General features: G+C 37.3%; 6 protein-coding genes across 11 annotated transcripts; 2 read left to right on the top strand and 4 right to left on the bottom strand.

The window, feature by feature from the left end:
* Window positions 1–520: 520 nt before the first annotated feature.
* Window positions 521–1,694, bottom strand: LOC127248878 (glucan endo-1,3-beta-glucosidase, basic isoform-like). The gene is made up of 2 exons (XM_051271425.1): window positions 1,597–1,694; window positions 521–1,482 (listed from the first exon to the last, which is right to left on the bottom strand). The coding sequence occupies exons 1-2, from the start codon at window positions 1,679–1,681 to the stop codon at window positions 521–523; spliced, it is 1,047 nt and encodes a 348-aa protein (XP_051127382.1). The 5' UTR covers window positions 1,682–1,694.
* Window positions 1,695–2,137: 443 nt separating this feature from the next.
* Window positions 2,138–8,178, top strand: LOC127248636 (uncharacterized). Its single transcript, XM_051271089.1, has 15 exons — window positions 2,138–2,330; window positions 2,598–2,748; window positions 3,464–3,561; window positions 4,258–4,319; window positions 4,432–4,523; window positions 4,607–4,730; window positions 5,075–5,161; window positions 5,869–5,959; window positions 6,075–6,182; window positions 6,447–6,547; window positions 6,706–6,771; window positions 6,857–6,944; window positions 7,048–7,108; window positions 7,577–7,640; window positions 7,866–8,178. The coding sequence occupies exons 1-15, from the start codon at window positions 2,270–2,272 to the stop codon at window positions 8,001–8,003; spliced, it is 1,392 nt and encodes a 463-aa protein (XP_051127046.1). The 5' UTR covers window positions 2,138–2,269; the 3' UTR covers window positions 8,004–8,178.
* A 1,076-nt stretch (window positions 8,179–9,254) lies between these two features.
* On the bottom strand, window positions 9,255–11,950 carry LOC127248632 (patellin-3-like). Its single transcript, XM_051271081.1, has 4 exons — window positions 10,439–11,950; window positions 10,240–10,364; window positions 10,015–10,150; window positions 9,255–9,780 (listed from the first exon to the last, which is right to left on the bottom strand). The coding sequence occupies exons 1-4, from the start codon at window positions 11,465–11,467 to the stop codon at window positions 9,493–9,495; spliced, it is 1,578 nt and encodes a 525-aa protein (XP_051127038.1). The 5' UTR covers window positions 11,468–11,950; the 3' UTR covers window positions 9,255–9,492.
* A 246-nt stretch (window positions 11,951–12,196) lies between these two features.
* LOC127248633 (ferrochelatase-2, chloroplastic) lies at window positions 12,197–16,602 on the bottom strand. Its single transcript, XM_051271082.1, has 10 exons — window positions 16,376–16,602; window positions 15,831–16,149; window positions 15,544–15,687; window positions 14,852–14,953; window positions 14,108–14,211; window positions 13,901–14,027; window positions 13,675–13,827; window positions 13,415–13,515; window positions 12,914–13,115; window positions 12,197–12,815 (listed from the first exon to the last, which is right to left on the bottom strand). Exons 1-10 carry the CDS (start codon window positions 16,420–16,422, stop codon window positions 12,591–12,593), a joined length of 1,524 nt encoding a protein of 507 aa, XP_051127039.1. The 5' UTR covers window positions 16,423–16,602; the 3' UTR covers window positions 12,197–12,590.
* Window positions 16,603–16,834: 232 nt separating this feature from the next.
* Window positions 16,835–21,011, bottom strand: LOC127248634 (TOM1-like protein 5). 6 transcript variants are annotated; one of them, XM_051271085.1, is made up of 10 exons: window positions 20,641–21,011; window positions 19,520–19,633; window positions 19,314–19,392; window positions 19,127–19,213; window positions 18,925–19,038; window positions 18,618–18,775; window positions 18,468–18,537; window positions 17,865–17,950; window positions 17,610–17,768; window positions 16,835–17,507 (listed from the first exon to the last, which is right to left on the bottom strand). In XM_051271085.1, exons 1-10 carry the CDS (start codon window positions 20,658–20,660, stop codon window positions 17,126–17,128), a joined length of 1,269 nt encoding a protein of 422 aa, XP_051127042.1. In that variant the 5' UTR covers window positions 20,661–21,011; the 3' UTR covers window positions 16,835–17,125. The 6 variants fall into 6 exon arrangements, with proteins under 6 accessions (XP_051127042.1, XP_051127040.1, XP_051127041.1 ...); XM_051271083.1 differs by having other exon boundaries at window positions 19,115–19,213; window positions 20,641–21,010; XM_051271084.1 differs by having other exon boundaries at window positions 18,468–18,534; window positions 19,115–19,213; window positions 20,641–21,010.
* Window positions 21,012–23,976: 2,965 nt separating this feature from the next.
* On the top strand, window positions 23,977–27,464 carry LOC127248631 (uncharacterized). Its single transcript, XM_051271080.1, has 8 exons — window positions 23,977–24,347; window positions 24,699–24,834; window positions 24,954–25,023; window positions 25,126–25,219; window positions 25,742–25,955; window positions 26,338–26,479; window positions 26,822–26,992; window positions 27,088–27,464. The coding sequence occupies exons 1-8, from the start codon at window positions 23,981–23,983 to the stop codon at window positions 27,277–27,279; spliced, it is 1,386 nt and encodes a 461-aa protein (XP_051127037.1). The 5' UTR covers window positions 23,977–23,980; the 3' UTR covers window positions 27,280–27,464.
* Window positions 27,465–27,810: the final 346 nt, after the last annotated feature.

The following is a 27,810-nucleotide window of genomic DNA, read 5'->3' as shown; positions in this document are numbered from 1 at the left end:
TATGGCCGAATCTTGGAAGCCCGGGGACAGCCCGGTTTGTTTTCAAGCCTATTTTTTTTCGGCCAAAATAGGATTGCTTTTTAATTGTCAAGAAGATTTTATTCTCATCATACCTATACTTTTATTAATTAGTCATACATTTTATAATTTTATAATTTTGATTTGCATTAGACTCAGAGAAATTAATCACTTATTTGTTTGTATCCAACATTTGTATTCAATTTACCAATTTCTTGTATCCAACATTTATCATAATATTTTTTATAATTCAATATGATTTTTTATTTTTTCTTTCAACAACTATTCCATCTAAAAAAATATATGTATAATAATGTCCGGAACGGTTTGGTGGCGTAGGGTTAGACGTGTGACCGTGAAGTCATGACTACCTGGCCTTAGGTAACCTGCCACGCATGATTCGCCAAAACAAATCCCTATATATATATATATATATTATATCTCAATTATTCTAGTAATACAATAGGTTAATTAGTACTCCAAGAAACAAGATTAGATTAAACTAATTAAACGACATAGGATATTTAGGGTTTTTATTTGGTAAAAAAAGCCCCCAATGCTTTTCATATTCAGGGTTTTTTAGATCCTCATCAATTAGATCAAACACGTAGGTTTCGATAGCCTTTTGTGGCTTTCTTGGAGTTCCCTTCTTCACGAACTCCGACAGCTTCGTATTGTACGTCCGGGCATTCTCAACGCTCGTCGCCGTCCCGCCGGCCGTCGGCCATCCTGTCTCCGCCACGACAACCTCAAGTCCGGCGCCGCCGGATTTCTCCAACGCCGCATTGAACGCATCGACGATGGCGCTGAACAGATTCTGGTACTGATACTCGCCGTCCTTCACCACCGGCGCCGGCGACGTGAAGAGGGCGTAGTCGAGCCGGATGTCCTCCGGCTGTCCGATGTAGGCAAAGTAGGGATAAACGTTGGCTAAGAAAGGGCCGCGATTCGCGGCGAGGAACTGGATAATGGGGTCGATGTACGATGATTGGATTTCTTGCCGGAAAACACCCGCCGAAGGCGGGTACGAGTTCCCCAGAACCGCCGCGCTCAGGACCGTCGAGACTTTGATTTTTCCGGCGAGGCCGGCGGCGGAAAGGGCTGCTTGGATGTTCTTCATTGCCGGCACGACGCTTCCGGCAATGGCGGCGCTCCCGCCGCCGCTGTCGAGGGGGCTGATCTCGTTCCCGACGGCGATGCAGCTGAAATTGGCGTTCTTGTAGCGGAGGATGTTGTTTTGGATCCACGATTTCGCCATTTCGGGATTGCTTGCAATTCCGCGAATGTCTCCATTATCGACACCGACGATGACTGAAATCTCTGGAATTAGGGCTTGCAGAATCGCCGGATTAGGGTTGTAGATTCGAATCCGGCTGATTTGGGATTTCCGGCAGAGACCGATCACATCTTCCGGCGACGGAAAATTGTCGCCGAGAGTGCCGTAGCAAGCTCCGATCTGAGCATCTGCAGAAAGATCGATCACAAAAAAAAAAAAAAAAGAAGCAATGTTTAGAAAACCCTAGTTTTCTTAGGACCTTAATTTCAATGGTGAAATGAAATAAAATTGCAGTTGCAGACCTGATGCGGTGGAGAAGATGAGCAGTGTTAGGGTTGTAAGAACCACAGGATTGCAATGGCTGTTCTTGAGGAAGGGTTTCTCCATTGTTGTAATGATTTTGAACTTTTTTTTTTTTGTCATGTTCTTGTGTTTTTTTTTTTCATGACTTTTATAGCAGCCAGTTTACTATATGAGCTAATTTGCAGTATTAATTGTCTTTAACAATATCATTTAATGTATATATCTAAATGGATTTCGATGAAAATATTAGTAATTAATATTACTTACATTCCCAATTAACCTAATTAATTATAAATGGATATAATATTTAATTGGTTGCCAAATTCATTAATGTATATGTATAACCATCTACTAACCATTCTAATTTAAATATTTTTAATTTCACAAGAAACCTATTTTATTTATTTAGGTTTTTTTTGCCAAAGTCTTTATTCCCAACCCGAACCCGAATCCGAACCCGAATCCGAAATCCGAATGCTAATTGGATCTATGATGTTTTCTACGCGCTCTCTAATTTGGCTTTCCATTGAAGTTTCGTTTTTCAATTGTTTCATTCAGTCCACGACGGGAAGTCGGGAACTCCATCCCACTATATATATTTTAATCATTTTGACTCCAACGATCAAGAAATCGAGAATACGGTACAACACCACCACTCAGGAGACATAGACAATGGAGAAGGGAGAGAGCTCGGGCAGCAGCCCCGCCGGCGATGATATTTGGGCAAAACTAGGTATTTCGATTCAACCCAGTAAAAATCCCTTCTTGGAAATGTGGCATGATTTTCTTCCGTTTTGTTCGGATGAATTACCGAACTGAACCATTCAAATACTGGATTTAGTGATACGATGAACTTTGGGGGTTTTTTCTGTTATTTGTAACCTAAGTTGTCTGCCTTGATTTACATATCGTTTGTTTGGGTGATGATATAGTTCTTAAAATGCTATTTGATTGCACAAAAAAAAAAAAAAAAGCTGCTAACAAAATAACTTATGTGCAGTGCCACTAGACTCGAGATATTCAGATATAGAGTTGAAGTCAAATGAGACAACAATCTGCTCGGAGATCACGAGTTCGTCCAAGGAAAAGCAAGAATGGTGCAAGATAACTAAGGAGAAGGATCAAGTCTCTGCTGTTGTACAAAATATAAGGTATAATATATCTTCCTTTTCTCTCCCATAAATTATATATTATGTCATTCTTTAAGTTTATACATACATGTTAGGGGAGGGGTTAGCTATGAGTCTAGGTCATCTATTGAAAATATGTGTAACTTTATTGTGAGAAGTACAAGCTCTGTTTCTAACATTGATTTTGCATGTCGTGAATTATGGTCTATACTACATATTAAATCCGGAAATTTAAATTTAAAGATCATGGAATCCAAGTAGCATTTCTCTTGAATTAAGTGCATTTTCTTTAATCAATGGAATAAGCACATTATTCTTTTGTGAACCCAATTCCCACAAATGTATTGATGAATAAGCGCATTTGCGGAGTCTTTGTCTCACACTGCTTTGTGATCGATTGAGGTGTTCTGTAAATTTTCCTTTTTTAAGTCAAATTATATTGTTATATTAAGGTTTTAATCTACCGATATTTGATCAATGTGAACATTATATAAATTCACCTTCTTAGAGTAAGTAGAATGAGTTTTTTGTTTTTTTTAAAAATACTCAGTCACATATTCAGTCAAATAATTGATATGAACAGTATTGCTATATAATATATGGATTGTTTATATTCTTTGCTTTTTCAATCCTTCCACTAGGAATTTTTTGGTAGAATATTTTGATTACTTCGTGATTTCTTTCCCACCAACATGCATATCCAAGTAATTGACACCTGTTTTGTTTGGCATCCTAGTTCTGATTCTATCCTCGTCGATGGCACGATTGTTCAACACGGTGATACAACAATTGTTAGATGTGGCAGTGAAATAATTCCAGGTCCTGAGGTTGAAGGTAACAATTGGGAAAAAAAAACTATTTTCTCACAAGTCTTATATCAGACCACAAATTATTTTTTTAAAAAGCATCTCAGACATATTTTAAAGGCATATTTTTTAGTGGAACTGGATAGCAACATCAGCTGTACTTTACGACTAACTTCACCATGCACATCTATAAAGTTATCCTAGAAAGTTGGGTAATGAAATTTTGATTTGCAATGTACATGTTGACTTGTATCAAGCTCAAATACAAAAGGCAACACAGAAATATGTTGTAACTTCTGGCTGAGAAAAACTACCATAAAACTGTGGATGGCTTACTCACCTTTGGATTTTGTTATATATTCTGATAATGGGGAATCTCATGATAGTATACATGGGCATTGGGCATTCGTTGCACTCAATAGGAACAATTAGCTGAAATAACTGGAAGAAACATTTGTTTTAGCTAATCTGCTAATTTTCAATTATTCATGCTTATGAGTATCTTAGGTGTTTGTATGAAGTGTTTAATCACTTGTGGTTGATAGCTCGAATGTTGATAGATTTTTATGGAATTATCTGCACATATATTTAAGACAGCTATCAGTAGTTAGAGTTTAGTTTCAATGCCAAACACCAACAAGCAAGTTCCACAATTGATTAATTCTCCCAGTTTCGATAACCCTGTAGAACTTAAACATCTCATCTGTTTTTCTTGTGCTTTCAGGGTTTATGAAGTATAGGTTTAAATCAATGCCTGCCAAGGAAATCTGCAAGAAATCACTGAAGGTATATATAGAATCTTGCCTGGTGACACGGCAGACATTTTTTGTATGGAGTATGAGCAAATTTCTCTCTGTTTTTCTGATGTTAAATGTAATAAAATATTTTCTTTTAATAGATCAATCTAGATCCCGAACATGCGAAATGCTCCATATGTTTGAACGTCTGGCATAATGTTGTGACGGTTGCACCCTGCTTTCACAATTTCTGGTGAGTGCTTCAACTTTCATGCATGCCTTAGCAATTTTCAATTTTTTATTGGGGGTTTTTAACCATTTGTCTTTCGTTTACAGCAATGGATGTTTCTCAGAATGGTTAAAAAGGTGTCAAGAGAGACATGCTGTCGTCTTATGTCCTCAATGTAGAGCAGTCATTCAATCTGTTTCAAGGAACCACTTTTTGCATACAATTGAAGAGGTGTGTTTTTCTTTTTTTCCCTGTCTGATGAGCATAGAGTGTATGGAAAGTGCAGCTTCATATTCTCAAATTTCAAATTCTGTCTGTTATTCCAGGATTCTCCCGACTGATTTCTTATTTAATCAAGAGTTGCCATGAGCAATATCTTCTCTTTGATGGTGCTTTTCTGAAAATGGAGTGACTACTATTCACTTTTTTTCTTTCCCAATGTATCTTTGTCCTTTATATAGTAATACACAACAAGGATATGAAAACATAAATTTCTCTTTAACTCGCTTCAGTTCCCTTTGACTCGTATGCAACAGCTCCATTACTCTTGAAACCATCTTCTTTACATTTTGCAGGATATACTAGAATCTGATTCTTCTCTAAGGCGTTCAAATGAGGAACTTGCTGTTTTGGATTCTTATTCATTGATCAAGTCACCTCTTGTGAGTATATCTTTTGCTTCGTGATAGGAAAATAATTATTCAGCCCATTTTAGATGATTCGTGCTTTTATTATTTTGAGAAATTTGTTGATTTACTCTTTGCTAAGTTAAAATATTACACCGGTTAATTTGTATCCCACATTTGCTAATTGCTATCAAGGGTTTACATGACCGCTTTCAAAAGCTTCGCACCTTCTTGGAAACATGAAGTAAAGTAGATGAGGATCTCACCTATGTCTGATTCAGTAACTACTAAAGTAACTTTTTAGATATCAGTATTCGATTATTAAATACAAAGACTTTTCTAGGTGCATTGTTAATACAATGATATATTACTCATTTTCCATTTTACAAATAGAATACTTGGAAATGAAATTATTTAACTACTGACAAATCTTTGAAATAGAGAGGGCTTTTTTATACCACAGTTCCCGCATATTATGCTCTTCATTTTATCGTTGTGCTTGCGACATTTATCTCACTTAACCACCATCTGGTGTACCTCAATGCGTGAGTTATTCTCCTATCTATTCTTGCTATCTATCTAGCTTTGTTTGCTACTCTTTTAAGCTGTAACTGCTTGATTGTAACACTCCTCTCCTTGGATGTCTTGTACTGTACTAGTGTATCTCGTAAATTGCAATGACTCCATGAGTCCATGGCATACGAGAGAGTAGATGAACTTGGTGACTAATGAACTTATTTTAGGTTATTTGCAATGGAAGGAAACTACGCCGGAAGAGAGCACGTGCTCTTCCTGAAGAGGAAGATGCAACGGATTTCCATTGCCCTCAATGCCGTAATCACCTTTATCTTGGTTTTGCCATCAAAATGCCGTACTATATAGATGGGGCTAAACACATACCAATGACCGATGAGTTTTATATGCCAAATAATTTATACCTGTATTTTAGGAGCGGAGTATACTGGCTTCCAGTGCAATCAAAGTACAACTCATCTGCAATGCCATGCCTGTGGCGGGATGATGCCTTCCAGATCAAATGCTCCTATACCTCAGCACTGTAATTCTCCATAATTCTCTTATTTTTCTGCCTTCCTCATACAATGAGGCTATGGATGAACGGAGTGTTTTGTATGGTCGGGATGATGCACTTGAATGCTAGATTATGTAGATTTTCCTTTAAGCATAAATCCTAATGATTTTAAATAAATTGATAAGTTACATATGATTCAAAGAAAATCTGTGGTTAAGACAACAATTTCTATAATTTTATTCATAAATGACTTCTGTGTGCACGCTGCATATGGATACTTCCCTTTTTCAGGTGTAGGATGTGATCGAGCATTCTGTGGGGCTTATTGGAATGCCATGGGAGTTAGCAGTTCTGATACTCATCAAATATGCCTTCCCGAGACTCTTAAACCGGTCAGCATTGTTTTTGGGATTTAGATGTTTCTTTATTCTCCACCTTAAATACAGTTCACAAATTAATCCTGCGTCTCCATATGGATAGTCACCATTAAATGTATTCTCAAATATCTATTTTGGTCTTGTGATTGACATTCTGCATATTTGTTGGGCAGATTACTGATTATTCCATCACTAGAATTCCTTTTTGGGCACATGAAAGGAATAGGCATGAACAAGATGTATGGAACTTTCGGCATTCCCTGTCTTCCATTTTATCTTAATCAGATTGATGCTAATTCCATGTGTTTCTTCTTGTCTCTGTAGATTACGGAAAAATGTATTAGACAGATGGGGAGGTCATTGCAAGATGTAATTGTAGAATGGATTGGAAAGATGGGCGATCGAGAAATAGGTAAACAATTTTTACACCACCTATAGACAAATCATTAGCTTGATCTTATAAACAATAATTATGATTTAAAAAATTCAAACATGGAATTTAATTTTCTTTTCAGATCGGACAAGGCTTCGGTTGAACCATTCTGAGAGGATTACTCCTGAGACACATGTCTGCAGGTCTATTCTCTTAATTCTTAATATTCTGCAGTCAATTCTTTTACGAGTGAATAAGTAATTTTTGTAATTTTTCATTAGACATGTGAGATATGGAATAGAAATAAAAATTTTACAACAATTTCTCACAAATGTGCATAACATAGGAGAATCTGCACGGAAACTTTCTAAATGCCATTTCCATAACAAAAACGGGTGTCCAATCCTATATACCTCACTACCTTTGCCACTATATTGATTTGGTTAAACTAACAGAAGATTACGGGGATTTTAATTTGGGCAAATGAAGCTATAGATATAATAACAAAGAGTTACGCAAGAAGCTTTTGAACTTGAATTATGGCTTAAATTCCATGAATTTTATTCGACTATAAAAACATCTTTTATAGTCAAAATGTTAAAATGTTATCAATGATATATGACAGCCGGCAACTCCCTCATGATCATCGCGATTCCTTTGCTTTCTTGCAGTGAATGCTACGACAAATTAGTCTCTTTTCTCTTGTACTGGTTTCGGATCACATTGCCTAAACATGTAAGCTTTTGCTAACTCACCATTGCTGTCCTCCATTGCTTCAGCCTCCGGCTGCTTTTTATTTTGACAAGTATATACTGCTCATTACTGTACTCAGAATTAATCAACAGCCTGTCGAGTGGGCAAACTTATTTGGTTGAATTTACTTATAGTAGAATGATTTTCGCAATTCTTTTCAGTTTTGTGGAGCATTAATATTGTGTTTCTGCATTTTATTCGCCGTAGCTTCTACCTCCTGAAGCGCTGCAGCGTGAGGACTGCTGGTATGGATATGCTTGTCGGACGCAGCACCATAACGAAGATCATGCTCGGAAGAGGAACCATGTGTGTCGCCCGACTAGAGGTACTCGCATCCCGCCTTAGGAAGATGATCTCGTGAATGTTGATGTTGTTGGCACGCCTAGTTTTGCTGTCATAGTACTTGAAACGGATATATGGCGTGCTCTGATGTAATAATATATATATATGTATGTATGTATGTATTCCTTGATTGACTTTTTTATTCGACGCACGCTATGTGATTATTTTGTGAGATCCGTTATGGTGGTGTCCCATTTGACTTTCCAATGCCCCTTGGGGGTGTTTGTTGGTAATTCTATTTTATATATATATATATATAGTCAACGTATATTTATACAGTATACATTTTAGTGTATGTTTTTTTATAATACAACATTGTGATATGCATTCTATTATATATACAGATTGGACTAATTAACATGCTCTAACTACTTTTTATTTTTATATTTTGCTATAGAATCGTGTGTATATATATATATATATATATAACAATTAAAATGTCATGTGAAATATTAGCAGAATTTAATTCATCAAATCGTAATACAAATATATTGAGCTATATTGTATACCAAAATGCTATAAGCATCCAAAAATAATATAGCTCAAGTAGTTAAACATTCTCGGTAAAATAGATAAATAAATAAATAAAATTCGATTCAATTATGTTTTGAAGTATATTTTCGATATACTATTAATAGTAGACATAGAAACAAGTGCAACAATCCCCTTATTATGTCTCACATTGGATTCCCTACAGTACTTCTGGTCAAGTTTTTGGAAGTGAGATTTCCAAAGGCTTTTGGTTCTGCCTAGAAACCCTCCCCAAAGGGCAACTCTGCACTAAACTGCACAGTACTCTACCGGGTACCGTTATTATTTTTTAATTCTCATCTCTTTATTATTTTAAAAGTTTAGCTGAGCCTCGTCTCGTAATAATCTTAAAGTAAATTTTTTTTTTTGCTAAAGTAAATTTTTTTTTTTTTTGCTAAAAATAGTATTTTGATGTCCGTAGTGCTGATGCGATTGGCATATTATCGCCGACGTCGATGTTTATTTTGACGGAAAAATTTTACTTTATGAATTATTTTCAGATAAAATTCATTTAAAATTTTAAAAATAATAAAAGATGACATATACCGAACTAAAAAAATAGTTTACCAATATATTTTTGTAAAATAAAAAAATATACGTAGTGAAATCTACGGGACGATGACATATTAACCGCGTTAGCATCAGCTACTATTTTGGCGAAAAAAATTTTAATTAGTGAACTATTTTGGCGGCCTACAATAATACAAGGGTCAGACGTTACTTAAAAAAAAAAAGCAGTGTATCCAAATATATATATAAATACATGAGATGCGAAGAAACCCATCAATGGCAGCTTCTGCAACAACACAACACAACAAATTCACCATAATGCATAAATTTATACATACACCCAATCCAAAAGAGGCCATTGTTGGCAACACAAATTTGGCTATAAAACCAGAAAGCAAAAAGGGACAAACCCAAATGATTTGATGTATCTGTTTCATATTCATATTGAGATTCAGTCAACAACATCAGCAGAATTAGGGTTTGTCTTGAACCTGTAGAGCAGCTTCTTCTTCCTTGAGGTGGGATTGTTAATGGCCAAAACCACTTTTCCAGGCTCCCCAACTCTGTAGCTGCAAGACACCATTTCAACTCGATCTTCATCACCACTACTGCTGGAATTAGGGATTTTCTTCATCTTCTGTATGATCACTGTGTATCCAGTTTCTGCATTGGGAACAAATTCAGCTCCATAGCTCACCTCCCATCCCACCACTCTTACCTCCCACCTCACTATGCATTCCTGCATCACCCAATCAAATAATTTTACAATTTCCCGAAAATTAAAAAAAGTGTTCTTGTGTTGTGTGGAGTGGGAAAAAGACAGTCAAGAATCAGGAGGTTGTCTTGTCTTTTTGGTTTCAGACAACTGATATAATCCAACATTGTCAGATATTATTATCCAGAGAATCCAAAGAACAGTAAACATATTTGGATCAAAATCTGCCTTCAAGAAAATTGAATAGAACTAACTCACTTCATCAACAGAGAATTCAACAACGTGCTTGGCTGAAGGTTTCACAATGACCTCAGAAACAGTGTCATCTGTTCCAAAGTTTCCTCCATTGCTTAGTCCACCATACTGCGTTGGAATTTGCTCACCACATACGTACCTGTTTAAAATTTCAAATTACACAAAAATATACAAAAATATGAACTTTACTTCAACCAAGAAAATTTTTTTTGAAAAAAGAAAACTAACTTCAAAAGGGTTTCTGTAGATTTGGAAGGACCAGCAACCACAAACTTGCTTTTAGTCCTTTGAGTAAGAAAAGGGCTGATCATTTTGCTCAGTGCCAGGTACCACCATGGCACATTGATGAAGATCTGCAGAAACATTCAAGAAAAGAAATTTAATTAAAATTAAAAAGGTTAAGAACAAGAATGGTTAGAATCATTACTTGCTTGGCAACAAATTCAGGGTAATTGTCCTGCAGCAAGTGAAGGGCCTGATTTGTTGCCTGTCTCAGCTCCCATCTGTTAGGCCCTGGAGAGTTCTTGAGATCATTAACCTGAACAATGGTGGAAATCCCACCAGGCCTGAAATCCAGCTTCCTGATGCTCCTTTCAAGAAACTGGATTCTCCATCTCAGAAACCTCTGCCTCTTCAATTCATCAGAAAACGTGTTCTGGTAAAGCTCCTTGTCCTGGAACTCGCCGTAGACATTGTAGCACACTGGATGACCTTCCCTGCTGTGTCCGTACGTGTAAACAACTCTTTCCAAATCCCTGCAGCCAAGATCTTCCTCTACAAGCTCGTCGATTCCAAATTCTCTTCGCCAGGTTATGGTGTTCTTGATCATGGTGAAAGCTTCCTTAGCCTTGAATTCTCGGGCCTGGAGGAACTTCAAGAGGATGACGTCACTTCTATCGTCTTCCAGAAGCTTTATTCCCCAAATGGACACTTTCTGAGAGACGATTGTCTCTTCGGGCTTCTCTTTGGACCTGACTGCTGCAACTATGGTCTCTTCAATGGCTTCCAGAGTCTTTGCCCCATCGTCTTCCAATAAAGCTTCTGCAATCGTCTGCACTGGCGGGTCAAGGGCGGAATCTTTTTCAGTTTCAGAAACTGATTTTGCTTCTGGTGTTGTTTTCTTCTCCGCCCCTGCTGAAGCTTCGAATTCATGGCGGTCGAGGGCGTCCTGGAGGAGATGCTTTAGCTCCTGGAGGGCTTTCTTCTCATTTTCAGGAAGATCAATGGCTTTGGTCTGTTCTTCATTGGACTCAAAGTTGCAGGCTTCGTCTCCAGTCTTCTCAGGCTCGTCGGGCATTGCCAGGTCATCAGGCTCCGGCACCAAGATCGGCACTTTCTGATCGGATTCTTTGCCGGAATCTTTCTCTTCAGCCTCCGGCACATCGCTGACGACCAAGAGGACGCCACCACCGCCGCCCATTTGCTCCCTGGGAAGCTTCTGGTCTTGCTCAGCCATGGCGTTCCTGCGGGTGTGCAGAAAAACTTAACTTACTACAGAATTTGGGGTAAAGCAATGGCGCTGCCGTGCACAGATATAATGAAATGTAGCAATGGAAAAGGAACGGTTTTTGAGGTGGGTTTGCTGTTGAAATGCACTGTCTAAAGTGAATAACAGTGAGATTATAGGGAGTCCCGGAGCGCAGCGCCGCACGCCTCTAGAAATCCTCGTGGTCCCGGAGCTTCCAAGAATGAGCAGCAATGGCGGATCATGGGCAGCTGGGGCTGATGATGTTACTTATTTACAGACTGGAACAGGTCAAAAAGGCTAAAAGCCTCAACTCACTCCATCACTCATTACATTACACACTCTTTTCCCTGTTTTCAATTACTTTTTTCAGGAAGGAAAGAGGGTCCCATAGCCATAGCCATAGCCATAGCCATAGCCATCCTTTCTGGCTTTCTGCTCTGTTTCCTGCAATCCCTCCACTTTACAGGGGAGGGTTCTTGATATTTTTAGAGTTTGAGTCATATGCTTATGTGTTAATTAATTCGGAATTAATCCTAATCATTTAATTATATTAATTAACTAGAATAATTTATTTAATTTAGATTATTGAGAATTGTGGTTAAATTTCAACAATTCCATTAGTAAAACCAATTTTGATTTTTCCCATATTTATTATTCATCTTGTCACTCAACAAGTGGATCAAAAAAAATATATATATATATATCGAATAGAACATGTTGAAAATGGCAAACATAAATCTAAACCTTAAAAAGCATTACCAGAGTATACATATAATATATATATATATATAATCTCCCAATAATAAGATAATCTTTTCCATATTATATAAGATATTTAAAATCCTTATGATCTCCCACTTCTTACCCTTCCCCAAAAACCTTTCTTCCCAACAGAACCATGTCGTAATTCACAGCACTTCAGAACCATCAGCATTTCTGCCACGTGTCAAGTAATCATTGTGCCACGTAGACCTCGTCTGATTTGTCTCATCGTCTTCCTCCCCCTCTGTATGTATCTGTTCATCTTTCAGTAAAGTATTTTTACCATAGCCAGAGATTGATCGGTATTAATAAATTTGTATGTACAGACGCCGGCGAGAGCGCCGCCGTGTCATCGGAACAACGGCAATATACCCCACTGATGTAGAAACCCTTCCCCCGTCGTCACTTCAAGCACCAGCAGAACCACCACCGCCAGCATCGCCGCCCTCCCGTTCCACGTTTCCGCGCTCCGAGTCCACCCCCACTCCCAAACAACCACAGGCGGCGGCAGCTCCCGGCGCTGGGAATCGTACGCCGCGAGAAGCTCTTCAACGCTGCCGAGCGGAACCAACGACTGCAAGAAATGCACAAATTGTCGATCAGCTGTAAGGAACAATGGAGGAGATTGCTTGTGAATTGTTCGATTCGACGATGCTAGTTAGGATGCAATACCTGTCGTGCTTCGAGGTTCGACACAGCCATTGCTCCGACGTACGGAAGGCTTTCGATTACTGCATCAGCTAAATCGGATATAAATGTCGGTTCGCAACCAAGCGCGGGAACACGCCCCCATTGCTCTATCCCGGATTCGAGGGCCAGTTCCTTGTACTCGACGTCAATTTCCTCTAATGTTTCAATGTGTTCGCTGACAAAACTACAACGAAAAGAAAAGAGTCGACAATTGATGGAATAATTAAAATAGGGTTCGGATCAGCTGTCGATCCGTTAGTCGGCATAGTGCTGATTTGACCAGATCAGCCTATGGTACTTTATAATACATCGTCTATTATATTATTATTCAGCATACGTTATTTTATAACAGAACATATGCTAAACATATGTTGATCACCCTTATTGATCCGGTCAAATCAGCACCATGCTGATTTAGTCGGATCAGCACATGATCTGCAGTCATTCAAATATCCTAACCAAGTGTCGATTGTAAAATGTTACCTGATTGGTACAGCCAGAAGTTTTTTCACTCCTTTCTGTCCGAGTTCGATTATCGTCTCGTCTGTGTAGGGTTTCAACCATTCTACAGGTCCAACTCTACTCTGCAACCAAATCAGGCCAACCAAATCGACTTACCAAATGTTTAGACCGAATCATAAGGTTCAATATAATTACGAGCTATGGTGGAAGAACTTGAGCTAAAGAATGAGTATCGATGAAGCCATGTGGTAATACAATTCCAGCCTGCAAAAGTATAGTACCTGATAAGCGAGGGTATATGGATTATTGATCCCTCTTTTTTCGAGTTCTTCCATGATCAAGTCCACGCACTCCTCCATTTCAGCTTTGTACGGATCGCCCGCTTCCTCGACATATGCAAGCGGCACTCCATGAGCACTAAAGAAAATCATCACCTGTATATATACAAGAAACCAGCAAAATAAACATATTGATGATAAATACAACATCTCCCATATGGCATCGTACCTCCTCAGGATGGTCAAATTTTTCCAACTCCTTTCCGATTAAATCTGCCATGGACTTTATATACCCTTCCCGTTGATACCAGGAAGGAATTACGGTGTGCTGCATGTTGACAAGATACTCATCCTCCCTATTAACAGACATCAAATCAATCAGGAAATTGACGCGCAGATTACATAATATGAACTGATATCGATAAGATGTGCTCACCTGAAAATGCTCTCCAGTAGGCGAAGGCTTGAACCACTTGTCGAAATTGAAAACTGGGGATAGAGGGGAAGCACGACAAGCTTTGTAATTCCGTCTCGTTTTATCTGGACAAATGTTATAAAAAGAAAATGGAAGTTTTAAGTAATATGTCAGTGCTATCAAAACATTAATTCCACCAAACAGTTAATTCTCTTCCAAAATCTATTAAAACTTGGCGAGCTGCAAGAACTTGATATGGGACAACCATAAATTCTCTTGTAACAAAATAAACGATACAGCAAAGTACACAAAATCAGGGTAAAATAAGCATTGATAAAATAATAACTAGTGACGACACTTTATATTCAAGGTGATAAATGCACATCAGCGTAAGAAAGACGACAAATATAATTGTTACAAAAACTAAAACTGATGAAATGCATTACCGTGACAAGAATGGGATTAAAGTGGAACCCTAACATAATTAATTAGAATAATAGTTCTACTAAAATACTAAGAATCTACTGTATATAAAGTAGGTAAAACAGTGTAAGAATTTTACATGTACATACTATAAATATATCATGCTTATCCGATGACAACACAGCTTGATGACGAATGTATCAATTTTTCAAAGCAGAAATAAAATAAGTTACAACTGAAGATAGTGCATTTATGCAGAGAAATCTGATTTCAAGTAATTATCAGATACAGCAAACTCAAACATGCACAAGGCCCACAATACAATCAACCGTAACAACTTACCTGTTCAATAGCTTCTTCCGTAAATGGATGCCAGTAGCGCATACCAACATACACCTTTGCCGGAACATTCTTCTCATACAGTGCCTTTCTTAACATCTCGGCCTATATATATAGATATATACATATATATATATATAGTCAATCCAGCTAAAGAATATTAACATATAATGTAATAATGAACAAAGCAATCTCATTTAATTCTTCCTATCTCAAGCCATTTCACTACAGGTCAGAAATTTATAATCAACTGCCGGAACACAGAAAAGCCACAAACATATGAATCTCCAAAAACTCCATCAATATACAAGTCCAACAGAATAAACCGGTCCTTTCTAATGCCAAACTGAAACTTCTTGACCATTTTGCCCACCTATCGATTCCATTTACATTACAAAAATTGAATAGATTACCAGCTCCAAAGGAAATCCCTTAAATTATATGCTCAACAGAATATAACATTTTAAAGCACTATATCATTCATATCCAGCGCCATCGAACACAAGTTTTTATGTCATCTGATAACAAATTGTCCGTTAGAAGTACCTGTTTTACTAACTGTAATTTTATGTATTCATGAAACCAAATCACAACCTTGTAGCCAAACATATAATCCATAATTTTAGCCTATGAAAATTAAAAAAAAAAAAAAAAAAAAAAAACATAAGGTTTAGTCGAAGAGAAGAAAATCATACCTGAGCATCAGTAATGCGCCGGAGAGGAGAGCCACCACCTATTGAAGCATATCCTTCTTTACTCTTCGGTGATCGAACAACAGATATGAATTTCGCTAGAGGCTTTTGAAGAAAGCGAAACAATCTCGGTAGGCGAATAATATCCTACTTTCCAGTATTAAAACATTATAAACAAAACAAACGAGGTAAACATAAGAAGAAGTAGAATCACAAGAAAACTAGCATTATTTACACAAAACAAGCAAAGTAAAATAAAATAAAATAAAATCCAAGTGACAGATGCTAACTGGATCGGCAAACAGATTAAACAAGAACGGCTGCACGTCATCTAAAGTCTCGGGACCTCCAAGGTTCAGCAACAACACTCCCACTTTCTCATTACCAACATTTGCAGTGGTTGAAACTTCTTGAGCTTCAGAGGCAACAAGTGCACCCAACTGTGAGGAATGCTGGCGTGATTTCTTTGTCGATTGAATCTTGGACAACCCTAAGGTGCATCTTGCAGCTGGGGATGTTTTGAACAGAGTAGCAAATGAAATAGACTCTGACTGTACCCTTATGCAAGGACAAATCCCCGAAGAGGAAAGTTTCGCCCTCGGTCGTAATCTATCAGAAAAATTAGCACAAAGCCATATGGAATTAGATTACTCTTATTAAAAATGACGATCTAACCCTTGAACCCGTTGATGAACCAAATCGAATTTTAGAAAATTACAGGTATCACAATCAAAAGAAACCCATCCCAATTCCCAATTCCCAATTCCCAACCCTAGGTGCACCAACACAAAGTTTAAAAGGCAAAAGAGGTTAAAAGCATGAAGAAGGAGCTTACAACGAGGGGTAAGGAGCTTGAATCCGCACATTCATCGACTGATTCATATTCTTCGAGTAGGGATATACGACGGCAACGAGCACACACTGCTTCAGTGCTTGTGAGAGTAAAAAACAAGAAAGAGGGCTTTTGGGGTCAGCAGTGGCTGTTTCATCCGTGCCCTTACGGCTCGCCACGTGTTTTATGGGTTTATCCTCTGCTCAATGAAAATCCCACAAATTTCTTGTGGACTATTCCCTAAATCATAGAAAGAAAAATCTTACTCGGTCTTCTTCAGTGTAGAATGTAGATTTTATAACATTGAAACTGACTCCTCCCCTCCTTTGACTTATCTGGACTTCATTCATAATCCATGGATCAGACACAATCCACATTGGGTAGAAATGGACCATCTAAAACAAGATGTAGCTCAGAATGATGTCTGGTTAAATACATAAAAGGAAATAACCACAAGCTCAATGAGGAAGAAGATGTATATAGCTACTTAAAAAAAAGATATAGAAGGTCAGTAATGTAACAATCTACAGGCAATTCAAGCTAAACATTTAACTATATGAGCCTCAAAGTCTGGTTTTAAACTTTCATACTCAGCCACAAAATACAAGTGCATACATACATATATATATGTATATAGATATATATGTTGAAGAACTTGGTCACTCATGAGCAGTAGTAGTTAAGCAAGGCACACACTGGCGGGCAATCTATGTCGTCGAACACAAAAAACATGCAGCCAATCGATGCCTCGACTCAGTCGCTGAAGTCTGTGCTTCCACTCCGTGAACTGCTAGCATTCCGGCTGTGCAACGAGAGGTTTCTCAAGTGGCTGTTGAGAGTAGAACCATCAGCCTTATTCTCCTGGAAGAACTTCTCCCGCTCGACATGTTTGGCAGGTGGGGGTGGGATTGCAACAGTTGGTTTGCCTGTATTAGGTTCCGGATTCAGCCCCAAAGCCAATGATCCAATGGTTTCGTGTCTGGCCTCCATATTCGGTGCTCGTGTTGGTTCTGGCTCCACAGGTAATGGACGTATGAGTGGGCGATGGATCATTTCCCCGGGAATAGGCCGCCCCATCAATCCAATGTGATTGTCTTCATCTTCAGGCCGGATACAAGCTTTTCCTTTTCTTATCCTGGTCGACATGGAAACTGATGTTCAAGGCATGTCTAAAACCGGGCACATAAAATGAAGATGAGCATTTTCTAAATAAAGAGCCGTCAATAAATCTGCGTACCGTCTGAAGAGTTGTTCAGCCTCTTCCTCTTCCTCCTCCTCATGGATAATGTTATTTGATGTAGACATTGTCCTACCAGCCACAAGATCGTCATGTCTCCGTAACACTACTTCAAGCTTCTCGTTAAGCTCAACTGCTCGTGAAACAGTTCTTTCATCCCTTTTAAGATAAGAAGATTGGCACAATTAATCACCCATATAACTAGTATATGCAGTTCCAAATAACTATAGCAGTGTCGCAGCAAGAAGCACTTACCGAGATGTAATTGCAAGATGCATTACGCGTTGTTTCTGAAATGAGCATTGCTCAACAAGATCAAGTGTAAACTCATCCTTTGCTCCCTAGAAATACAAAAAGTTAAAATTAAAATTAACCAATGGTAGACAATACACGCGTTGAAAAAAAATGGTGTTACATTGACGAAGTGAATATATAATGTACAATTATTCAACATTTTCTCTTCTTGGTGTTCTCAACTTCAAGCCTCAAAACTAATAAACATTGACTTCTTTATGTTGATTTTTTGTTCGAAAGGCTTTGTGCGCCGTTCAAAGTTCAGACTTTAACATTAATAATTGCTTCGAGTCTCTATACCGGTTGATCCTTTCATCGTATAATTGCTTTGCTCAACTATATAGATCATATAAGACCATTGTGCTTGATTAAAATGCATCCTAGCTGTCAACACAATTCCTCCCTCACACCCTCCTTTATACATATTAGGAGTTACGACCGGCAATGCCACTATGATGTGGGCGGGGTTTGCCAAATGTTATCCAAATAATATATTATCAACTTAGATTAAGATTACTAATCACATTTTCTAGCAAAGGGGTGTTATGACAGGAGTCATAATACCTGAGCATCGACGGTGTTTAGGACATCCCTCAATACCTCCAATGCAGTTTCTGCTTTATGAAGAATACTGCTGGATTACGGAATAAAAGGATGAATATAAGTGATTATTTTTCTTCTGCTTTATAAGGGACTAGTGGGCAAACATTATACCTCGAGTCGGACACACTCTTGGCTGCTGCTTGTGGTGATTTCTTTTCAGTTTCGGGAGGAGCAGTTTCCTTGTCAGATGGATTATTCCTGTTCACATTTGTCGTAGAATGAGGTCTTGGGATTTCATTCGGCCTCTGAGGAAACTGCACACCTGCTTTCTGCACAATAGTATTTGCCATTGCTTATTGTTAGGAATTTCAAGAAAAGGAGAAAAAAAAAATGAAAAAAAGGCATCAGCCATTGACAAATATCAATGTTGGAACGAAATCGGCCAATGTAAGACATGTATTATGCATTCAAGACATACCACCAATTCATAGTATGATGCATAATATTGAGGAAACCTTCCATTAGCTCCGCCAACAGATGTCTGAGCTGCATCTAATAGCAGGAAAATCTTCTCCCTGACAGGATGATCTGACTGTATACAATTAGAGAATTTACTTAAAAAGTCTTCGATTATCTGAGAATGAAAATCGAATCCAGAATATGGCAACCTTTTTCTTAACTATTTTCACAAGGATGGGCAGAATCCCGGCTTCAATCACCTGCCTATGTACAGGATCCCCAATATTATTCATCAGCATCTCCAGCAACTGTTTATGCAGTGGTTATAGATCAATCCAAAAAAAGACATCATGGTGTCAAAGCTTAGGCAAGGTAGAAAATATGATTTTCCAGAAAATAGCAACTCACTGTTACAGCATATAGTTGAGTGTTGACGTTTTTGCTCCCAAGACGTTTTTTAATAGCTTTTATGACATCTTTAGCTTGTCTGCAACATAAGCACATAGAATTCTACTGGATTAAGGCACAGTTGTGATTTAATCACCATCAAAGACTGAGTGCAATTCTTCATCAGAAAATTGTACTGCATAACGATTTGAATAATGTAATGTTACCCGTGATCGCGTGCAACTAGTTCACAAATCTCAATGTCTTTAGTCCAGTCCACTTCAGTAAGTTTGTCGCTTGTCGCAGAACTAACAAGCTCGGAAGCCATAGCTATATTGGTCCTGCAAGGATAAACAGCAAAGTGTTATATTGCAGGAAAATAGCTCAAAGATGTATCAGTGCATCACAGATTAAAATTTCAAATTCATCACTCAAACCAGCTGCTAAACTTGCATCATCAATGGTGAACAACTAACTATTCAAAGAAATGAATACAATGAAGCACAGAAAACTGCAAATATTTCCACCAAAATGTGTCTAACACCTCAACACTGAAAAACCATTGCTATTTTGGAGTTAAGAAGTGAATATTGACAACAAACTGAAATTTTCGCATTGTAAAAACTACATATCATCGACTGAGTGTACCAAAGAAGCAGAAATTTGAAATCAAGATACTATTTTGAGGACCAAAAATGCACTTTAAACAAATTTATTCGAAAGACAGGACTGACTCTGTGGCATTTCATCCAGTTAAATCTGGGCTCCCAATTACTCTTTCCTGCTATCCTTTTCTTGCTAAATTTCACCAATCTCACGTATAAACTTGAAGAGGGCTTAGAAAAACAATCTTCAAATTACCCATTACTGCAAGATCACAACCAAGAAGAATCTAGAGAGAGAGGGAGGGAGGGAAGGAGAGAGAGAAACGCATCCATCATGCATCAATCACAAACTAGATTCTAATTCTCCATCTCTTTCATTCCTAAGAAACTTCAAACTTGAAGAACACACACCAAGCATCTACCTGTCGCATTCCTTCCCAAATAATTTCCAGAAACTCAATTAAAAAACGATGTGGGTTTTATCCACCCCGTTCAGTCCTTCGCTTTGCATCCACTCTTCAAACATCGAAAAAGAAATCATCATCTCTTTGCCTACCAGCCCATTCCAATTCAGATCTCAAAGAACTTCTAAAACACGCGATCTCTCCGAAAATTCAAAATTACATATACTAGTGATAATAAATTCTCCACCTCTCCATAAATGAAAAGCAAAATGCAACGCTCCTCAAACCACACAAAGAATATCCTCACAATCTAGTACAGTCAAATTAAAAAAAAAAAACCTGGAACAATTAGACATCATGAATCAGCAAGAAAGATAACCACCGACCTGCGGGCACCAGCAGCAGAGCAAACCAGAAGGCTAAACTCAACAATTTGTATGTATGTATGTATGTATGTATAGCTGTAATTATTGATGACACGTATGTACAACTGGATACATATGTGCGTCAATCATAAAGGCAAGAAAATTAAATTGGGGATTCTCTGCTAATTAGGTATTTTTAAAACTTTAATAATGCCCCTTTATTTCTTTCCGCGGTTCTTTCAGCTTTCTTTTTTTATTTTTCCGCCATTAACAAACGGCTCCGACAACAATAAACAATTCGAAAGAGGAGCGATACAGAATCTCCCTCCGATCGGGGTTTTCTTTCCTTAATCTAATCACCTGCAAACGAATGACCGCCACGACCGTGAAAGGGACGGTGCGTGTGAAATGGATCAATGGCGGCGCCTGTTTGATGTTAACGCTGGCCCGCCAGGAATGGCTAGCGACACTCGACGTAGCGTATCGGTGGACGAAAATGCCCTCCCTCTGTTAACCCTGAAACTCCGCCCGCCGCCACAATCATGGAGGGCTTTACCGTCATTTCACAAAGGTAAATACACTGAAATGGAACCGCGACGTGTCACCGCCGTCTCACCACAACAAGCCTGCTAAACCCACCGGGCGGTGACACAAATACGCAGACGTGGCGGCAGACAACTGGTCGTTGATAAAATAAGCCTGGGAAGAGGCACAGATTAATATGGTGAATGTCGAATCATTGTGCGCCACGTGTCCTTCAAACGTCCGTCGGGTCGCAACGGGTAAGTTCGGACAGCGATGAGACAGCCCAACAAAGGTCGTTTCTTGTTATGTGCTACTTGCCACCCCAACCCACCCTTTTCGATTTCTTTTTATTTATTTATCATATGTTTTTTTTAAGAAAAATAATAATAATAATAATAATATAAAAAAAGTTATGTGCTACTTGCCACCCCAACCCACCCTTTATTAGTTTAGAGTAAATATCATGTTAGTTTTTGGTTTTGATTTGAAAAAAATTAAGTTTTAATATCTTAAACAAAATAGTGAAGTCCCATAAATCGCCAATTGGTGTGGGGAGTGATCTTGTGACCGTAAGATCATAGATTCAAATCCCGACGCTTATAGGTTCATCTGGCACACATGATTCGTCTAATATAACTTATCTTTTCGGGTCTTCGATTTTTATCTCATATATTTTCCGACTTAAAAATTAAAAAAAATAAAAATAAAATAATATACCCTGAATTTTGTTTGATGTTATCTTTCAATATAGATGATAAAAATTTTAAGTTGGAAGCAATGAATAATGTAAATTCATATCAACGGAAGATGATTTTATATCTCTAAGAAGAGTAAGAAATATTATTTCACCTCGAATGAACCCAATTAATTTCTTTATGAGAAGTTAGAATTTTTTTCCCTTTTAAAAATAAATTACACTAAAAATTCTAATAACTAAATAAAAAACATATTGAAAACAAAACTCATTGAGACGATTATTAAATCAGTCTCGAAGGAGTGTCTAATAAACTAGATGAGTATTTCAATCTACCATCAACAATGTATCAATTTGATTTTAGACAAGTATTTGAACATTTAAAAATATGGATAGCTTACTATAGTTTCTAAAAGAATTTATTATACTCCCTCCGTCCCATAACAAGGTATCTATTTTTCCATTTTAGTCCGTCTCATAACAAAGTATTCATTTCTTTTTTTTAAGTAAATGTACTATCTACGTAACATTACAAATATTCTTACAACTTACAATATATTATACAAATGTCATTACTTTTATATCACGCATACTAATAAGGTTATTTTAGTCATTTCTACTTTATTCCTACTACATCTCAATATAATACTAATATTTTTCTAAAATTACGTGCAAAAAACAAATAGATATTTAGTTATTGGACTGAGGAAGTATATTCTTTTGAAAGTGGATTGTATATATTTTTGGGTTGACGTTGATGTTGTCTATGCAAGGTGTATACAAATATGGCTCAATTTGTCTTAAGCCCAACCAAACAAACAGATGGCTCAAAAATAGATCAAACTCATGAAGACTGGGCTGAATTGATCGAGAAAGTTTGTTGGTCCCCAATCTATACGTGAAAATAACAAAAAACAATCGTAACAAACGTTCTGAAGGTGAAGACAAATAGTGGAGAAAAAGATTTTTTCTTGATTGATTTTGTTAAATGATTATATATGTGAGTGAAAAAATATAATAGAGGTATTTGGTACATTATAGTGTATCGATGAAAAAAAAAAATAAGAAAAAAGAGAGAACATCGAGAGAGTAAGGATGATGGATAGCTCTTGGTTGGGAAACAAAAATGTATGTGTTAATGTGTGTACTCGATTGTATCCAAATATCATTGTGTTTTAATGGTTTCGATAGTGAATCTCGTCTGGGTTGAAACCCTAAAAAATCGTCTTAGTAGAGACGAACTGAATTATCAATTATCTTGTATTTTCTATTGGATCACCGGTGTGTTGGAATGTGTTGAGTGAATTTGCAAATTTGATTTTCAAAGTAAGTTGTTTTCGCAGCTGTGTGAGTTAATGGAAATTTGAGGTCAACTTATCTAAAATATATTTTTTTAAAAAATTGTAACTATATATTAATTTTTATTTTCAAATTACAAAAAAAATACTCTCTCAGTCCTGGATATTTTGTATGTTTTACCGTAGATACGAGAATTTATGAATGATATAATTAATAAATAATTAAAAATGTATTAGTGAAAATAATTATCATATAATAAAAATAATTATAGATTATGAGTAAGATAATATAATTAAAATTAATAAAATTATAAATTAAATTTTTTTACATAAAATTAAAGTGTATAATTCTGAAAAGAATATGTGGAACGAAAATGAAAAGATTGACATGAGAAGTGGGACGGATGGAGTATCAATGCACAAGAAAAATACTTCCACAGTCGTTCAAATCTATGTTCACTTTCTTTTTTCGATTATCATGAAAAAATATTTTCATTTTTGTTAAGTAAAAAATCATTCCATTTTGTACTGTTTTTTACTAAAAATTAATAATTATTAGTCACTTTTATTAAAACTTATACCCAATCATTTAAATGAGCACACGTTTGCACTACAGTTTGCACGACGGATGGAGTATAAAATATTACCCATTTGTTCACATAGTTCACAATTTTACATCGCGTGGATAAACATTGACCGGCGGCTGACTCGAAAGTCGCAATAATTTCAAGTATTATATTAAACCACGACTTATTATCTATAGATTATATATTTATTATTATTATTATTATTATTATATGTTTCGACTCCGGCGGACCGGAATTAATAAAATCGTTGAATCCGTACTACTGAACGCACTGTACTATTCGATGGCATTTCGCCGGAGCTCTCTTCTGCTGAGGAAGGCGATTGGTGGCAGCCGTGCAGCGGCAATCAATTCCTCCTACACCAATCTGTTCCGTGATTCGTCTGATTTGCGGAGGTGGTATTCCAGCTCAGAGTCCGATGGTAACTGTGCCGCCGGGTCAGCGGCGGGTTACCACGTCACTCACGGGCCGTCCTATATGCGGGGAGCGGTGTTTTGGGAGAAGGATAAGCCGCTAACTTTCGAAGATTTCCACATGCCTCGTCCCAAGGCCAATGAAGTTCTAATTAAAACGAAGGGTAATTTGAATGGAGTTTTGATTTTTTGAATCCATATTGAAGATAAAGTTGTGTATCGTGCTGTGAAGGATACCGATTTTCTGTTCATGCTAGATGTAATTTGGTTGCGTAAGGATGGTGATTCTGATGCTCGATAATCGATATGATTATCTCCTTTATTTTAGTGTCTGGCTTGATTTTGATAGAGGAGTTTGCTTCTACTTGATTATTCTTCCGTTGAATTTCAATGGCTATGTCATTATTAGATGTGTGTATATATAGCATTGTGGATGGCGAGTCTATAATTTGATGTTGATTGAGTGAAATCGAGAGGAATGATTTGCTTTTCCCAATTATGTTTAAATAATGCAGCTTGTGGGGTGTGCCATTCTGATCTACATGTGATCAAAGGTGAGCTTCCTTTTGCCAGCCCCTGTGTTGTAGGGCATGAGATTACCGGTGAGGTGGTAGAGCATGGGCCGCTTACCGACACCAAAATTGTGGAAAGGTTTGATAAGCTGTGAAGAAAACATGTGTATTCCTTTTAGCCTTTTCCTCCTTTACATAATGTCCAGCAGGGCAACTATACTACTGTTTTTTTGGATTTTTTATTCTCTTGCATTTCAGATATCCTGTGGGCTCTCAAGTAGTTGGAGCATTCATAATGCCGTGTGGAAGTTGTTTCTTCTGTTCTCGGGCAAGGCCTTTTTGAATGTTCAGCTGCCAATGAATATTACTTTCCATCGAAATTTGATTTGGGTAATTTTGAGAACATTATTGGTTTTTGGTGTTAAAACAGGGTCAAGATGACTTGTGTGAGTCATTCTTTGCTTACAATCGAGCAAAAGGAACACTTTATGATGGTGAAACAAGGTTGTATCTCCGTAGCAACGGTACATCCCTAACAACATAGTACTAGTTTTTGTGATATGATATAACTTGCTTGTGAATAAGTTTCAAATTAACTACTTCTGATAACTTGTGAATCACTTGAATATATATCCCTATGATTTGATTTTTACTGGTAACAATTGCAGTAGAAGTGTAGTTCTTCCAGTAAGTGTGCATGATTTACATTATAAGCACTGGAAAATCTTCTCTCGGTACCTTGATTGCTTGTTCTATCATTTTTAGTTTTATTCGAAACGGTATTCTATTATGCTGGAAAGCCATGTGCATTCAGTCATTCATTCATTCCTTTATTTATTTTTATCTTTTTTGTTGTGGCATCCGTATCTGGTTTGTGTTATAATTTAACTGAAATCAAGGTATGCGTTGAAACCAATTGTGTTGCTTATTGTTCTGCTTTAATGAATTCCATTCTCGTTTTCAAATTGATTCTACTATTCTGTGTGTCAACTTCTTGCCTACTTCAACTTGATCTGATATATGCACTGAAATTCGCTGCCCCTCAGACAAACCAGTATACATGTATAGCATGGGAGGTCTCGCTGAGTTCTGTGTGGTGCCAGCACATGGATTGGCAGTTCTACCCAATTCATTGCCTTACGTAGAATCTGCTATACTAGGATGTGCAGTTTTTACTGCATATGGAGCAATGGCTCATGCGGCTCAGGTAAGACCTGGAGATGCCGTTGCTGTGATTGGCATTGGAGGAGTTGGCTCGAGGTAATAATTGAATACCCGTAGTACATTGTTATTGCTTTGTGTTGTCAAATAGTTACTATGGATGACTACCTTTAGGATGTTATTTCTTGTTGGTTTTCATGCTAAACCCTTTTGGAATTGGTGAAAAGTAAAATCAGGGAGTTCTCTAAACTTATTTGTTCCATGCTATTAATTTGTGTTTTTGAGAATGACAGCATATTTACATAAGTCATTTAAAAAGCATTGTGAATAGACTCTTTTATCATCTGAGACAGCTATGTGAAATATATCCATACATTTGGATGGCACTCAATGCATGCACATAATATACATTCGGCTCTGAAAATATCTTACGGACTTAATAGTTAATGGATAATAAGGAATCTCATATTGCTTGGTACAGTTGTCTGCAAATAGCAAGGGCATTTGGGGCTTCTGAGATTATTGCAGTCGACGTTCAAGATGAGAAACTGGAGAAAGCTAAGGTATTTGGAGCCACTCATGCTGTCAATGCCAAAAAGGAGGATGCTGTTGCAAAAATCAAAGTACGGTAATAGATATATTACCTATCTTTTAAATTTCTAGCTATTAATTGAAAATTCTTAGACGAGATGATTATGATATATGATTATAACACAATGAATTCTGCTCTATTTCTTTGGTGGCAATTAAATATCACACGGCATTGTGCAACATTTTCATTGGTGCATTTTCTTCCTAGAAGGATACGTAAATATTGTTCATTGAAGTTTTGAGTTTTCTTCAAGTGATATCTTACTAGAAGCATGGGCACATCTTTTATTCTCAACAAAACTGTTTGGTTCAAACCTCGGATCGACTTCCCAAATCCTTTATATATATATATATATATATATATGTTTAAACAGGAGATTACTGGAGGAAGGGGTGTAGATGTAGCTGTGGAAGCCTTAGGAAGGTCACAAACATTTGCACAATGTGTACAAAGTGTCCGGGATGGAGGGAAGGCCGTGATGATTGGCCTTACGCTCTCTGGTGCTAAAGGGGAGGTTGACATTAACCATTTGGTTCGTAGACAGGTGCGCTCTTGTTCGATTTCATCTAGCCAATGCTACATTCAATATCTTTTTATTAAGCTATGTTAAAACGAGGCAGCAACGGATCCATGGTGCAGATAAAAGTAATTGGATCGTATGGAGGCAGGGCAAGACAGGACCTTCCGAAACTGATTAAGCTGGCAGAGAAAGGCACATTCAACCTGGAGGCAGCTGTGTCAAGAAAGTGTAGATTCGAGGAGGCGGGGCAGGCATATCAAGACCTCGACAAGGGAAGTATTGTCGGGCGTGCCGTGGTTGAGATCATGTAATAAAATACCTACCCAATGCCCCTTCCCCTTCCCCTTCCCCCTCATCTTCATCATCATCATCTTCTTCTTGGCATGAAAATGTGTAGCTCAGCCCCTACCCTACACTGCCTAAATAAAACTCACTTTGTTTCTAACTAATTCTTCATTTTATGAAATGGGATGGGATGGGATTGCTCAAAGTTTCAGTTCTTTCCTAGAGGACAACTTGGCATTGCTATAACAAAAAACAGAGTATTGAGTTAAATAATTTGCTATAGGTTTGTTTATTCATCATCCATCGTTTTTCTTTAATATATATATATATATATTGTATAAAATTTTAGTGTAATCACATTTTAAGGCTTTTGAGTTGTTTATTAAAGTCTTACTGTGCAACATCAATTCGTTTTTCATAAAAATATAGTACTAATTTTTTTCATTTTTCAGCGGTTCATTTTTTTGTATTTAAGAAAGTTTTCTATTCTTTTGTTTTTAGATTTAATTAAAAATAAATATCTTGAAAATATAATTAAAAAATAAACTCCATCCGAA

This window comes from Andrographis paniculata, unplaced genomic scaffold (assembly GCF_009805555.1).
Source record: "Andrographis paniculata isolate CXL003 unplaced genomic scaffold, ASM980555v1 Contig34END, whole genome shotgun sequence".
NCBI classification, from domain to species: Eukaryota; Viridiplantae; Streptophyta; class Magnoliopsida; order Lamiales; family Acanthaceae; genus Andrographis; species Andrographis paniculata.
The sequence above is the reverse complement of the archived record's forward strand: the minus strand, read 5'-3'. Positions and strand labels throughout refer to the sequence as shown.